This window comes from Danio rerio, chromosome 8 (assembly GCF_049306965.1).
Source record: "Danio rerio strain Tuebingen ecotype United States chromosome 8, GRCz12tu, whole genome shotgun sequence".
Classification (NCBI taxonomy): domain Eukaryota; kingdom Metazoa; phylum Chordata; class Actinopteri; order Cypriniformes; family Danionidae; genus Danio; species Danio rerio.
In genome coordinates, this window is record NC_133183.1 from 39,088,637 (window position 1) to 39,104,056 (window position 15,420).

At 42.8% G+C, this 15,420-nt stretch overlaps 3 protein-coding genes across 6 annotated transcripts; all 3 read left to right on the forward strand.

The window, feature by feature from the left end:
- Positions 1–423: 423 nt before the first annotated feature.
- Positions 424–5,576, forward strand: LOC141375799 (E3 ubiquitin-protein ligase RBBP6-like). 2 transcript variants are annotated; one of them, XM_073910726.1, is made up of 7 exons: positions 1,173–2,881; positions 3,075–3,171; positions 3,275–3,350; positions 3,497–3,585; positions 3,662–3,722; positions 3,825–3,964; positions 4,060–5,576. In XM_073910726.1, the coding sequence occupies exons 1-7, from the start codon at positions 2,722–2,724 to the stop codon at positions 4,232–4,234; spliced, it is 798 nt and encodes a 265-aa protein (XP_073766827.1). In that variant the 5' UTR covers positions 1,173–2,721; the 3' UTR covers positions 4,235–5,576. The 2 variants fall into 2 exon arrangements, with proteins under 2 accessions (XP_073766828.1, XP_073766827.1); XM_073910727.1 differs by lacking the exon at positions 3,662–3,722 and having other exon boundaries at positions 424–2,881; positions 4,060–5,535.
- LOC141375798 (E3 ubiquitin-protein ligase RBBP6-like) lies at positions 5,131–10,392 on the forward strand. Of its 2 annotated transcripts, XM_073910724.1 has the most exons (7): positions 5,954–7,547; positions 7,741–7,837; positions 7,941–8,016; positions 8,156–8,244; positions 8,321–8,381; positions 8,484–8,623; positions 8,719–10,392. In XM_073910724.1, the coding sequence occupies exons 1-7, from the start codon at positions 7,388–7,390 to the stop codon at positions 8,891–8,893; spliced, it is 798 nt and encodes a 265-aa protein (XP_073766825.1). In that variant the 5' UTR covers positions 5,954–7,387; the 3' UTR covers positions 8,894–10,392. The 2 variants fall into 2 exon arrangements, with proteins under 2 accessions (XP_073766826.1, XP_073766825.1); XM_073910725.1 differs by lacking the exon at positions 8,321–8,381 and having other exon boundaries at positions 5,131–7,547; positions 8,719–10,249.
- A 925-nt stretch (positions 10,393–11,317) lies between these two features.
- Positions 11,318–15,113, forward strand: LOC141375801 (E3 ubiquitin-protein ligase RBBP6-like). 2 transcript variants are annotated; one of them, XM_073910731.1, is made up of 7 exons: positions 11,336–12,268; positions 12,462–12,558; positions 12,662–12,737; positions 12,877–12,965; positions 13,042–13,102; positions 13,205–13,344; positions 13,440–15,113. In XM_073910731.1, exons 1-7 carry the CDS (start codon positions 12,109–12,111, stop codon positions 13,612–13,614), a joined length of 798 nt encoding a protein of 265 aa, XP_073766832.1. In that variant the 5' UTR covers positions 11,336–12,108; the 3' UTR covers positions 13,615–15,113. The 2 variants fall into 2 exon arrangements, with proteins under 2 accessions (XP_073766833.1, XP_073766832.1); XM_073910732.1 differs by lacking the exon at positions 13,042–13,102 and having other exon boundaries at positions 11,318–12,268; positions 13,440–14,970.
- Positions 15,114–15,420: the final 307 nt, after the last annotated feature.

A 15,420-nucleotide genomic window follows, 5' to 3' on the forward strand; every position in this document is an offset into this window, starting at 1 on the left:
TCGGTCAAAGTCTACACCGGTGACAAGCTCATCTACTCCCAGAACCTGCTACTCTCTACCTACACGTTGTCAGCTGATGTTTCAAAACCTCAATACTCGCATACAGAACAGCCTCAGCGTCTGCACCTCTTATCGGCACTAGCTGCAAGTCTACACCCCCTCTGTCCAGAAGTGAGCACAGCCTCTTGGTACCATCCCAGCAAGCATTTTTTTGGGGTGTTTAAAGGTGCCAACTGACCATCAAAAGTAAAAATGACTCATTTTATCTCATCCCAACAGGGAAACCACCAACAATAAAGAATGAGTTACTATCTGGTGTCATGGCTTTGCAATTAAAACAAGTTTAGTTATAATGGAGGTCATTGGGGGCAAAAACAGCCACTTGAACAATATGAACAATACATAAGGGTTAAAAGTCTAATAGACGGCTTGGTTAAAACCAGGCTAAATCTAGGCTGTCAGTGAGTGTGCACCCCTAACCCCGCCTCTCACAGTGACCTCACTAGCTCCGCTGAGTGCTTTGTGTCTCAGATTGCATGCAAGTCTGCAGCCAGATACTGCTGGAAGCTAGTCATCAAATACACAGGAACGAATGACTACACGTGTCAATCTGTCTATTAAACTATCTAATCTGTCTAGTCAGTCTTTTATTATCTTTTATATGCAAAAATATTCATTCATAAAAACATATGTATATATGAACACTGGGTCAAATAGGGTCCGTGCATTTTAAATCTAATAACAAAATTAACCCAATGTTGGTTTTGTCCATATTTAAATGAACGTGTGTAAACGCACGCTTTGATCAAACCTTTTATTCCCCTTGATGATATTGTGCTTTTTTTTCCCCTCAATGCCCTCCAAAGTTTCAATGTTTGGCCGTGTCTGCCATATCTGTTTTGTTTAAAAAAAAAAAAGGAAAAAAAAGGAATGCATCGGTTCCTGCATGTAGAATTCAGAAATCTCATGGCATTGAAAGAAAACTGGCAGCAGTTGAGTGCCGAGGTCAAAGGTCAGATGAGCAGGCATCACACCTGATAAACACCTGGGGCAACTGTACAGTAAAAAAAAAACAAAAAAACAACAAGATTAAGAAATATTGCTTTAATTTGAGAGAGACAAAAAAAACTCTTCCGTGTTAAAATTTGATGTTCCTCCAGCGTTCTTACGTCAGTCTTTAATGTCAGGTGATCCTTCAAATGTCAGTGTAAATTGTTGAGTGTACCATTAGTGCTCAGTCGTGTTTTTCATAGTTACCAGTGCCGATGGAGTTTTTTTTTTAGAGCGTCATATTCTGCTGGAAAAGTTTCATTTTAATGGTAATATGCCATGAGCGGAGGTGTATGAGTAACTTCACAAGTTGACCATAGTCTAGACCGATGACATGCTCATCTACTCCCAGAACCTGGCAGAACGAAATGTTGCAGCTCGTCCGGTCTTCAATGATGAGCCCAAAAGAGGCCACTTCACAGAGCCGGCCCAAGGCTTAAGAGAACTGAGAGGCAGGACAAGATGGCGGGCTGGACTTGGTTAACTTTAGATTTTACACAAATCTCATTGTTTTGTTTTTCACCTAAAATAGTAATTAAAACATCCAAGATGTGTTTTGCCTCATCAAAATGTGGAATTTGATCAGCAAACTACTCATTCTAAGACAACTATGCCTTGGGCTAAATGACTTGGCTTCAAGTACGATGCCACACGATTCAGAAATGAAGGTACAGACTGCACAAACAGATAAACGACATGATGCATCTCATTTCACCACAACTAAAGGCAGCGACAAAAAAAAAGTCAAGCTCTCACGATGATGACATTTCTCATGCAACCCTTTAGCAAGCCTACATAGTATTTATGCCTAAAAGTCACTGCATGGGTAAATAAGAAACAAGCAACACACACACACACATATATATATATATATATCCATGGGCCACTGTAAAGTAATATGGTTCTGTCATAACGTTTTGAATGAAAATCTGCATTTGGATAAGACACCTTTAGTATAGTTTTGATTTTAAGGCATAATAAAGATCAAATGCAAGTACGAGTGGATTTACATTGAAAATTTCAAACGCATCAAGAAAACCATGTGCTAAGGAAATTTCAAACCATTTGGAACGCACAGAGACGAGCTTTTGTGCAAAAATGAACTTAAAGGTGCCTTTAAAAAAGTGTCAAAGTACTTTTGAAAACAAAAAAGCAAACCCCCAATAGGTGGCAGCAAGAGGCCGCTTTATTTGAGTAAAGCATTGAACGATTCATTCAGCCAAAGAAGCCAATAGGATGAACGGACAGTTGAATCAATCCCTGAATCATCGACTCACCCGAGTCTTCTTGGCGAAGGCCTGAATCGTTCGTGCAGGGAAACGTCGCTGTGTATTATTCAGAGATGGCCAACTGTTCTGCTGTTTATTTTATTATACTTATCGCAATGATTTTACTACTACTATCAATAAAATTAATATTAATAATGATAATATTGCCGGAAGTTGTACAGCGCATGCGTCACGTGTTCATCATCAGCATCCATGACAACCGTCCTGTGGGTGTTGTTTGAATCTCGCTGTGTCGATTGGCATCTGATCTCTGCGTCCTCCGTGACAATTTTTCCAGATTATCGATATTATTGATCGTTGGATACGTCGATTGATCGCCTGCTGTTCCCATCACTCAGGTTTGACCCTTTTTATTACGCTGTGCTTTGTGTTTGTGTTCAGTATGTCTTGTGTTCACTACAGGTTCCAGAGTCGACTCACCTACGACTCGCTCCAGTTTGAAGGCCTCAACATCAGCGCGGGGGAGCTGAAGCGGCAGATCATGAGGAGCAAGAGGCTGAAGTTCTGCCAGCTGAAGATCAGCAACGCCCAGACTGATGAAGGTGAGTTGAGGAAAAGACACTTCAACTGTTCTACGCTAACATTAGATGCGTTACATCAGACACTTCTGGAAGCTGTAAGGTGGTGCTGATGCTGACATGTAGGGATGTTTTGGCTGTTTTAAAAGGCTAATGGCTCTCAAAGTATACCGTGCTCCATAATTATGTGCTGATTCTGATTTTATTTTGCTGTCAGAATACACAGATGATGCTCTCATCCCTAAAAACACGTCGGTCATCATCAGACGGATCCCTGCGGCGGGACTGAAGTCCTCAAACAGAAGATTTGTTGGGTAAGTGCTGTGAAATGAGCACACGCGTCCTCTGTTAGATGTTATATGAAGACTCCTGGTCTGTCCCTGGTGTTTTAGTCACACAAGCTCCTTTGTTTTGCAGACATCAAGCTGGACGCTGGCGTGAACCTTCACCTAGAGCTGATCCTTCACTCCTCTCACTGGAGCAGTTGTTGAAGGTATTGAACAAATGAATAGCACAATAGCAAAACGCAATGTAAAGCACACAATATACGCACACGCACTCAGCTTCTTAGGGAGATTTGAGATTGTTTGAAGGGTTGAGGGTGAAAAAGATTCAAATGTGCAAATGCCTGTGAAACAGACTGAGAATCTGGCTGAGGCAAAGGCGTCAGAGGAGGACAAGCTGAAAGCGGTGATGTACCAGTCCAGCCTGTGCTACTACTCCAGCAGGTGAGCGTTCAGACACTGACAGGTTTGCTTTGTGAGAGATGTCTGAGCTGATTCTCATGGTTCTGATGTTCACTAGTGAGGCCATGAGGCTGCTTGGGATCCCGGGACACCACATTAGGCACTGCCCCACTAATGTGGTAACTGGGTTTTCCAAGCTCACGGTTGCTGTGAACTTGAGCTCTTGTCCTCATCAGTCAGATTGTTTGCTCAGAGTTTGACTGTCACTCCTCAATTCACAGGGCAGCCGCTCCGCGCCGCACAAGCGCATCCGGAAGAGCACAGGGATTCCCCGCAGCTTCCTGTTGGAGGTGGACGACCCAGACCGAAAGGGAGTCATGATAGACGGCAGCGGCCGATACGTCATTCCCATCATAGACGCGTGAGTAAACTGTACTTGGCATAGCCGCATGTTCTAGTGTTTGTCCAAATCTCACATGATGTCTGCTTGTGTGTGTTTGCGCTCGATCTGTTCAGTGAGGCCTATGCTGCTGAGAAGAGAAAGAGGCCGTCCTTCTCCTGCCAGACCGAGCCTTTGCCCTCCTCGTCCTCAGCAGGTGCGGCATCTTCGGTCCAGGACGCCGGAGGGAAACGGTCCCGCTCCCCATCTTCACCAGAGACGCGCGGCGACCAGAAGAGACCACGTCGCTGAGAGACCTTCATCCAAGAGACCTGGAGCCGACGTGTAAATATTGTACATAGTTTATTAATAAAAGATAATAAAGATTATAGCCGCATGAACTGTGTGGACTGGTTAACCTTCACTCCAGCAGTGCAACACACACACACACACACACACACACACGAATGAATTCATAAACACAATATCATGAAGTTTTGCTTTAATTTAGGAAAAGAGAAACTCTTCTGGGCTAAAATCTGATGGGTTTTTTTCAGCGTTCTTACTTCAGTCTTTAATGTCAGGTGATCTTTCAAATGTCAGTGTAAAGTGTTGAGTACACTATTAGTGCTCAGTCGTGTTTTTCATAGTTACCAGTGCCGATGGAGTTTTTTGAAGCGTCATATTCTGCTGGAAACGTTTCATTTGAATGGTAATGTCCCATAAGCGGAGGTCTTGTGAGTAACTTCACAAGTCGGTCAAAGTCTACACCGGTGACAAGCTCATCTACTCCCAGAACCTGCTACTCTCTACCTACACGTTGTCAGCTGATGTTTCAAAACCTCAACACTCGCATACAGAACAGCCTCAGCGTCTGCACCACTTATCGGCACTAGCTGCAAGTCTACACCCCCTCTGTCCAGAAGTGAGCACAGCCTCTTGGTACCATCCCAGCAAGCATTTTTTTGGGGTGTTTAAAGGTGCCAACTGACCATCAAAAGTAAAAATGACTCATTTTATCTCATCCCAACAGGGAAACCACCAACAATAAAGAATGAGTTACTATCTGGTGTCATGGCTTTGCAATTAAAACAAGTTTAGTTATAATGGAGGTCATTGGGGGCAAAAAACAGCCACTTGAACAATATGAACAATACATAAGGGTTAAAAGTCTAATAGACGGCTTGGTTAAAACCAGGCTAAATCTAGGCTGTCAGTGAGTGTGCACCCCTAACCCCGCCTCTCACAGTGACCTCACTAGCTCCGCTGAGTGCTTTGTGTCTCAGATTGCATGCAAGTCTGCAGCCAGATACTGCTGGAAGCTAGTCATCAAATACACAGGAACGAATGACTACACGTGTCAATCTGTCTATTAAACTATCTAATCTGTCTAGTCAGTCTTTTATTATCTTTTATATGCAAAAATATTCATTCATAAAAACATATGTATATATGAACACTGGGTCAAATAGGGTCCGTGCATTTTAAATCTAATAACAAAATTAACCCAATGTTGGTTTTGTCCATATTTAAATGAACGTGTGTAAACGCACGCTTTGATCAAACCTTTTATTCCCCTTGATGATATTGTGCTTTTTTTTCCCCTCAATGCCCTCCAAAGTTTCAATGTTTGGCCGTGTCTGCCATATCTGTTTTGTTTAAAAAAAAAAAAAAGGAATGCATCGGTTCCTGCATGTAGAATTCAGAAATCTCATGGCATTGAAAGAAAACTGGCAGCAGTTGAGTGCCGAGGTCAAAGGTCAGATGAGCAGGCATCACACCTGATAAACACCTGGGGCAACTGTACAGTAAAAAAAAAAAAACAACAAGATTAAGAAATATTGCTTTAATTTGAGAGAGACAAAAAAAACTCTTCCGTGTTAAAATTTGATGTTCCTCCAGCGTTCTTACGTCAGTCTTTAATGTCAGGTGATCCTTCAAATGTCAGTGTAAATTGTTGAGTGTACCATTAGTGCTCAGTCGTGTTTTTCATAGTTACCAGTGCCGATGGAGTTTTTTTTTTTTAGAGCGTCATATTCTGCTGGAAAAGTTTCATTTTAATGGTAATATGCCATGAGCGGAGGTGTATGAGTAACTTCACAAGTTGACCATAGTCTAGAGCGATGACATGCTCATCTACTCCCAGAACCTGGCAGAACGAAATGTTGCAGCTCGTCCGGTCTTCAATGATGAGCCCAAAAGAGGCCACTTCACAGAGCCGGCCCAAGGCTTAAGAGAACTGAGAGGCAGGACAAGATGGCGGGCTGGACTTGGTTAACTTTAGATTTTACACAAATCTCATTGTTTTGTTTTTCACCTAAAATAGTAATTAAAACATCCAAGATGTGTTTTGCCTCATCAAAATGTGGAATTTGATCAGCAAACTACTCATTCTAAGACAACTATGCCTTGGGCTAAATGACTTGGCTTCAAGTACGATGCCACACGATTCAGAAATGAAGGTACAGACTGCACAAACAGATAAACGACATGATGCATCTCATTTCACCACAACTAAAGGCAGCGACAAAAAAAAAGTCAAGCTCTCACGATGATGACATTTCTCATGCAACCCTTTAGCAAGCCTACATAGTATTTATGCCTAAAAGTCACTGCATGGGTAAATAAGAAACAAGCAACACACACACACACATATATATATATATATATCCATGGGCCACTGTAAAGTAATATGGTTCTGTCATAACGTTTTGAATGAAAATCTGCATTTGGATAAGACACCTTTAGTATAGTTTTGATTTTAAGGCATAATAAAGATCAAATGCAAGTACGAGTGGATTTACATTGAAAATTTCAAACGCATCAAGAAAACCATGTGCTAAGGAAATTTCAAACCATTTGGAACGCACAGAGACGAGCTTTTGTGCAAAAATGAACTTAAAGGTGCCTTTAAAAAAGTGTCAAAGTACTTTTGAAAACAAAAAAGCAAACCCCCAATAGGTGGCAGCAAGAGGCCGCTTTATTTGAGTAAAGCATTGAACGATTCATTCAGCCAAAGAAGCCAATAGGATGAACGGACAGTTGAATCAATCCCTGAATCATCGACTCACCCGAGTCTTCTTGGCGAAGGCCTGAATCGTTCGTGCAGGGAAACGTCGCTGTGTATTATTCAGAGATGGCCAACTGTTCTGCTGTTTATTTTATTATACTTATCGCAATGATTTTACTACTACTATCAATAAAATTAATATTAATAATGATAATATTGCCGGAAGTTGTACAGCGCATGCGTCACGTGTTCATCATCAGCATCCATGACAACCGTCCTGTGGCTGTTGTTTGAATCTCGCTGTGTCGATTGGCATCTGATCTCTGCGTCCTCCGTGACAATTTTTCCAGATTATCGATATTATTGATCGTTGGATACGTCGATTGATCGCCTGCTGTTCCCATCACTCAGGTTTGACCCTTTTTATTACGCTGTGCTTTGTGTTTGTGTTCAGTATGTCTTGTGTTCACTACAGGTTCCAGAGTCGACTCACCTACGACTCGCTCCAGTTTGAAGGCCTCAACATCAGCGCGGGGGAGCTGAAGCGGCAGATCATGAGGAGCAAGAGGCTGAAGTTCTGCCAGCTGAAGATCAGCAACGCCCAGACTGATGAAGGTGAGTTGAGGAAAAGACACTTCAACTGTTCTACGCTAACATTAGATGCGTTACATCAGACACTTCTGGAAGCTGTAAGGTGGTGCTGATGCTGACATGTAGGGATGTTTTGGCTGTTTTAAAAGGCTAATGGCTCTCAAAGTATACCGTGCTCCATAATTATGTGCTGATTCTGATTTTATTTTGCTGTCAGAATACACAGATGATGCTCTCATCCCTAAAAACACGTCGGTCATCATCAGACGGATCCCTGCGGCGGGACTGAAGTCCTCAAACAGAAGATTTGTTGGGTGAGTGCTGTGAAATGAGCACACGCGTCCTCTGTTAGATGTTATATGAAGACTCCTGGTCTGTCCCTGGTGTTTTAGTCACACAAGCTCCTTTGTTTTGCAGACATCAAGCTGGACGCTGGCGTGAACCTTCACCTAGAGCTGATCCTTCACTCCTCTCACTGGAGCAGTTGTTGAAGGTATTGAACAAATGAATAGCACAATAGCAATGTAAAGCACACAATATACGCACACGCACTCAGCTTCTTAGGGAGATTTGAGATTGTTTGAAGGGTTGAGGGTGAAAAAGATTCAAATGTGCAAATGCCTGTGAAACAGACTGAGAATCTGGCTGAGGCAAAGGCGTCAGAGGAGGACAAGCTGAAAGCGGTGATGTACCAGTCCAGCCTGTGCTACTACTCCAGCAGGTGAGCGTTCAGACACTGACAGGTTTGCTTTGTGAGAGATGTCTGAGCTGATTCTCATGGTTCTGATGTTCACTAGTGAGGCCATGAGGCTGCTTGGGATCCCGGGACACCACATTAGGCACTGCCCCACTAATGTGGTAACTGGGTTTTCCAAGCTCACGGTTGCTGTGAACTTGAGCTCTTGTCCTCATCAGTCAGATTGTTTGCTCAGAGTTTGACTGTCACTCCTCAATTCACAGGGCAGCCGCTCCGCGCCGCACAAGCGCATCCGGAAGAGCACAGGGATTCCCCGCAGCTTCCTGTTGGAGGTGGACGACCCAGACCGAAAGGGAGTCATGATAGACGGCAGCGGCCGATACGTCATTCCCATCATAGACGCGTGAGTAAACTGTACTTGGCATAGCCGCATGTTCTAGTGTTTGTCCAAATCTCACATGATGTCTGCTTGTGTGTGTTTGCGCTCGATCTGTTCAGTGAGGCCTATGCTGCTGAGAAGAGAAAGAGGCCGTCCTTCTCCTGCCAGACCGAGCCTTTGCCCTCCTCGTCCTCAGCAGGTGCGGCATCTTCGGTCCGGGACGCCGGAGGGAAACGGTCCCGCTCCCCATCTTCACCAGAGACGCGCGGCGACCAGAAGAGACCACGTCGCTGAGAGACCTTCATCCAAGAGACCTGGAGCCGACGTGTAAATATTGTACATAGTTTATTAATAAAAGATAATAAAGATTATAGCCGCATGAACTGTGTGGACTGGTTAACCTTCACTCCAGCAGTGCAACACACACATACACACACACACACACACACACACACGAATGAATTCATAAACACAATATCATGAAGTTTTGCTTTAATTTAGGAAAAGAGAAACTCTTCTGGGCTAAAATCTGATGGGTTTTTTTCAGCGTTCTTACTTCAGTCTTTAATGTCAGGTGATCCTTCAAATGTCAGTGTAAAGTGTTGAGTACACTATTAGTGCTCAGTCGTGTTTTTCATAGTTACCAGTGCCGATGGAGTTTTTTGAAGCGTCATATTCTGCTGGAAACGTTTCATTTGAATGGTAATGTCCCATAAGCGGAGGTCTTGTGAGTAACTTCACAAGTCGGTCAAAGTCTACACCGGTGACAAGCTCATCTACTCCCAGAACCTGCTACTCTCTACCTACACGTTGTCAGCTGATGTTTCAAAACCTCAACACTCGCATACAGAACAGCCTCAGCGTCTGCACCACTTATCGGCACTAGCTGCAAGTCTACACCCCCTCTGTCCAGAAGTGAGCACAGCCTCTTGGTACCATCCCAGCAAGCATTTTTTTGGGGTGTTTAAAGGTGCCAACTGACCATCAAAAGTAAAAATGACTCATTTTATCTCATCCCAACAGGGAAACCACCAACAATAAAGAATGAGTTACTATCTGGTGTCATGGCTTTGCAATTAAAACAAGTTTAGTTATAATGGAGGTCATTGGGGGCAAAAAACAGCCACTTGAACAATATGAACAATACATAAGGGTTAAAAGTCTAATAGACGGCTTGGTTAAAACCAGGCTAAATCTAGGCTGTCAGTGAGTGTGCACCCCTAACCCCGCCTCTCACAGTGACCTCACTAGCTCCGCTGAGTGCTTTGTGTCTCAGATTGCATGCAAGTCTGCAGCCAGATACTGCTGGAAGCTAGTCATCAAATACACAGGAACGAATGACTACACGTGTCAATCTGTCTATTAAACTATCTAATCTGTCTAGTCAGTCTTTTATTATCTTTTATATGCAAAAATATTCATTCATAAAAACATATGTATATATGAACACTGGGTCAAATAGGGTCCGTGCATTTTAAATCTAATAACAAAATTAACCCAATGTTGGTTTTGTCCATATTTAAATGAACGTGTGTAAACGCACGCTTTGATCAAACCTTTTATTCCCCTTGATGATATTGTGCTTTTTTTTCCCCTCAATGCCCTCCAAAGTTTCAATGTTTGGCCGTGTCTGCCATATCTGTTTTGTTTAAAAAAAAAAAAAGGAATGCATCGGTTCCTGCATGTAGAATTCAGAAATCTCATGGCATTGAAAGAAAACTGGCAGCAGTTGAGTGCCGAGGTCAAAGGTCAGATGAGCAGGCATCACACCTGATAAACACCTGGGGCAACTGTACAGTAAAAAAAAAAAAAAACAACAAGATTAAGAAATATTGCTTTAATTTGAGAGAGACAAAAAAAACTCTTCCGTGTTAAAATTTGATGTTCCTCCAGCGTTCTTACGTCAGTCTTTAATGTCAGGTGATCCTTCAAATGTCAGTGTAAATTGTTGAGTGTACCATTAGTGCTCAGTCGTGTTTTTCATAGTTACCAGTGCCGATGGAGTTTTTTTTTTTTAGAGCGTCATATTCTGCTGGAAAAGTTTCATTTTAATGGTAATATGCCATGAGCGGAGGTGTATGAGTAACTTCACAAGTTGACCATAGTCTAGAGCGATGACATGCTCATCTACTCCCAGAACCTGGCAGAACGAAATGTTGCAGCTCGTCCGGTCTTCAATGATGAGCCCAAAAGAGGCCACTTCACAGAGCCGGCCCAAGGCTTAAGAGAACTGAGAGGCAGGACAAGATGGCGGGCTGGACTTGGTTAACTTTAGATTTTACACAAATCTCATTGTTTTGTTTTTCACCTAAAATAGTAATTAAAACATCCAAGATGTGTTTTGCCTCATCAAAATGTGGAATTTGATCAGCAAACTACTCATTCTAAGACAACTATGCCTTGGGCTAAATGACTTGGCTTCAAGTACGATGCCACACGATTCAGAAATGAAGGTACAGACTGCACAAACAGATAAACGACATGATGCATCTCATTTCACCACAACTAAAGGCAGCGACAAAAAAAAAAGTCAAGCTCTCACGATGATGACATTTCTCATGCAACCCTTTAGCAAGCCTACATAGTATTTATGCCTAAAAGTCACTGCATGGGTAAATAAGAAACAAGCAACACACACACACACATATATATATATATATATATATATATATATATATATATATATATATATATATATATATATATATATATATCCATGGGCCACTGTAAAGTAATATGGTTCTGTCATAACGTTTTGAATGAAAATCTGCATTTGGATAAGACACCTTTAGTATAGTTTTGATTTTAAGGCATAATAAAGATCAAATGCAAGTACGAGTGGATTTACATTGAAAATTTCAAACGCATCAAGAAAACCATGTGCTAAGGAAATTTCAAACCATTTGGAACGCACAGAGACGAGCTTTTGTGCAAAAATGAACTTAAAGGTGCCTTTAAAAAAGTGTCAAAGTACTTTTGAAAACAAAAAAGCAAACCCCCAATAGGTGGCAGCAAGAGGCCGCTTTATTTGAGTAAAGCATTGAACGATTCATTCAGCCAAAGAAGCCAATAGGATGAACGGACAGTTGAATCAATCCCTGAATCATCGACTCACCCGAGTCTTCTTGGCGAAGGCCTGAATCGTTCGTGCAGGGAAACGTCGCTGTGTATTATTCAGAGATGGCCAACTGTTCTGCTGTTTATTTTATTATACTTATCGCAATGATTTTACTACTACTATCAATAAAATTAATATTAATAATGATAATATTGCCGGAAGTTGTACAGCGCATGCGTCACGTGTTCATCATCAGCATCCATGACAACCGTCCTGTGGCTGTTGTTTGAATCTCGCTGTGTCGATTGGCATCTGATCTCTGCGTCCTCCGTGACAATTTTTCCAGATTATCGATATTATTGATCGTTGGATACGTCGATTGATCGCCTGCTGTTCCCATCACTCAGGTTTGACCCTTTTTATTACGCTGTGCTTTGTGTTTGTGTTCAGTATGTCTTGTGTTCACTACAGGTTCCAGAGTCGACTCACCTACGACTCGCTCCAGTTTGAAGGCCTCAACATCAGCGCGGGGGAGCTGAAGCGGCAGATCATGAGGAGCAAGAGGCTGAAGTTCTGCCAGCTGAAGATCAGCAACGCCCAGACTGATGAAGGTGAGTTGAGGAAAAGACACTTCAACTGTTCTACGCTAACATTAGATGCGTTACATCAGACACTTCTGGAAGCTGTAAGGTGGTGCTGATGCTGACATGTAGGGATGTTTTGGCTGTTTTAAAAGGCTAATGGCTCTCAAAGTATACCGTGCTCCATAATTATGTGCTGATTCTGATTTTATTTTGCTGTCAGAATACACAGATGATGCTCTCATCCCTAAAAACACGTCGGTCATCATCAGACGGATCCCTGCGGCGGGACTGAAGTCCTCAAACAGAAGATTTGTTGGGTAAGTGCTGTGAAATGAGCACACGCGTCCTCTGTTAGATGTTATATGAAGACTCCTGGTCTGTCCCTGGTGTTTTAGTCACACAAGCTCCTTTGTTTTGCAGACATCAAGCTGGACGCTGGCGTGAACCTTCACCTAGAGCTGATCCTTCACTCCTCTCACTGGAGCAGTTGTTGAAGGTATTGAACAAATGAATAGCACAATAGCAATGTAAAGCACACAATATACGCACACGCACTCAGCTTCTTAGGGAGATTTGAGATTGTTTGAAGGGTTGAGGGTGAAAAAGATTCAAATGTGCAAATGCCTGTGAAACAGACTGAGAATCTGGCTGAGGCAAAGGCGTCAGAGGAGGACAAGCTGAAAGCGGTGATGTACCAGTCCAGCCTGTGCTACTACTCCAGCAGGTGAGCGTTCAGACACTGACAGGTTTGCTTTGTGAGAGATGTCTGAGCTGATTCTCATGGTTCTGATGTTCACTAGTGAGGCCATGAGGCTGCTTGGGATCCCGGGACACCACATTAGGCACTGCCCCACTAATGTGGTAACTGGGTTTTCCAAGCTCACGGTTGCTGTGAACTTGAGCTCTTGTCCTCATCAGTCAGATTGTTTGCTCAGAGTTTGACTGTCACTCCTCAATTCACAGGGCAGCCGCTCCGCGCCGCACAAGCGCATCCGGAAGAGCACAGGGATTCCCCGCAGCTTCCTGTTGGAGGTGGACGACCCAGACCGAAAGGGAGTCATGATAGACGGCAGCGGCCGATACGTCATTCCCATCATAGACGCGTGAGTAAACTGTACTTGGCATAGCCGCATGTTCTAGTGTTTGTCCAAATCTCACATGATGTCTGCTTGTGTGTGTTTGCGCTCGATCTGTTCAGTGAGGCCTATGCTGCTGAGAAGAGAAAGAGGCCGTCCTTCTCCTGCCAGACCGAGCCTTTGCCCTCCTCGTCCTCAGCAGGTGCGGCATCTTCGGTCCGGGACGCCGGAGGGAAACGGTCCCGCTCCCCATCTTCACCAGAGACGCGCGGCGACCAGAAGAGACCACGTCGCTGAGAGACCTTCATCCAAGAGACCTGGAGCCGACGTGTAAATATTGTACATAGTTTATTAATAAAAGATAATAAAGATTATAGCCGCATGAACTGTGTGGACTGGTTAACCTTCACTCCAGCAGTGCAACACACACATACACACACACACACACACACACACACGAATGAATTCATAAACACAATATCATGAAGTTTTGCTTTAATTTAGGAAAAGAGAAACTCTTCTGGGCTAAAATCTGATGGGTTTTTTTCAGCGTTCTTACTTCAGTCTTTAATGTCAGGTGATCCTTCAAATGTCAGTGTAAAGTGTTGAGTACACTATTAGTGCTCAGTCGTGTTTTTCATAGTTACCAGTGCCGATGGAGTTTTTTGAAGCGTCATATTCTGCTGGAAACGTTTCATTTGAATGGTAATGTCCCATAAGCGGAGGTCTTGTGAGTAACTTCACAAGTCGGTCAAAGTCTACACCGGTGACAAGCTCATCTACTCCCAGAACCTGCTACTCTCTACCTACACGTTGTCAGCTGATGTTTCAAAACCTCAACACTCGCATACAGAACAGCCTCAGCGTCTGCACCACTTATCGGCACTAGCTGCAAGTCTACACCCCCTCTGTCCAGAAGTGAGCACAGCCTCTTGGTACCATCCCAGCAAGCATTTTTTTGGGGTGTTTAAAGGTGCCAACTGACCATCAAAAGTAAAAATGACTCATTTTATCTCATCCCAACAGGGAAACCACCAACAATAAAGAATGAGTTACTATCTGGTGTCATGGCTTTGCAATTAAAACAAGTTTAGTTATAATGGAGGTCATTGGGGGCAAAAAACAGCCACTTGAACAATATGAACAATACATAAGGGTTAAAAGTCTAATAGACGGCTTGGTTAAAACCAGGCTAAATCTAGGCTGTCAGTGAGTGTGCACCCCTAACCCCGCCTCTCACAGTGACCTCACTAGCTCCGCTGAGTGCTTTGTGTCTCAGATTGCATGCAAGTCTGCAGCCAGATACTGCTGGAAGCTAGTCATCAAATACACAGGAACGAATGACTACACGTGTCAATCTGTCTATTAAACTATCTAATCTGTCTAGTCAGTCTTTTATTATCTTTTATATGCAAAAATATTCATTCATAAAAACATATGTATATATGAACACTGGGTCAAATAGGGTCCGTGCATTTTAAATCTAATAACAAAATTAACCCAATGTTGGTTTTGTCCATATTTAAATGAACGTGTGTAAACGCACGCTTTGATCAAACCTTTTATTCCCCTTGATGATATTGTGCTTTTTTTTCCCCTCAATGCCCTCCAAAGTTTCAATGTTTGGCCGTGTCTGCCATATCTGTTTTGTTTAAAAAAAAAAAAAGGAATGCATCGGTTCCTGCATGTAGAATTCAGAAATCTCATGGCATTGAAAGAAAACTGGCAGCAGTTGAGTGCCGAGGTCAAAGGTCAGATGAGCAGGCATCACACCTGATAAACACCTGGGGCAACTGTACAGTAAAAAAAAAAAAAAACAACAAGATTAAGAAATATTGCTTTAATTTGAGAGAGACAAAAAAAACTCTTCCGTGTTAAAATTTGATGTTCCTCCAGCGTTCTTACGTCAGTCTTTAATGTCAGGTGATCCTTCAAATGTCAGTGTAAATTGTTGAGTGTACCATTAGTGCTCAGTCGTGTTTTTCATAGTTACCAGTGCCGATGGAGTTTTTTTTTTTTAGAGCGTCATATTCTGCTGGAAAAGTTTCATTTTAATGGTAATATGCCATGAGCGGAGGTGTATGAGTAACTTCACAAGTTGAC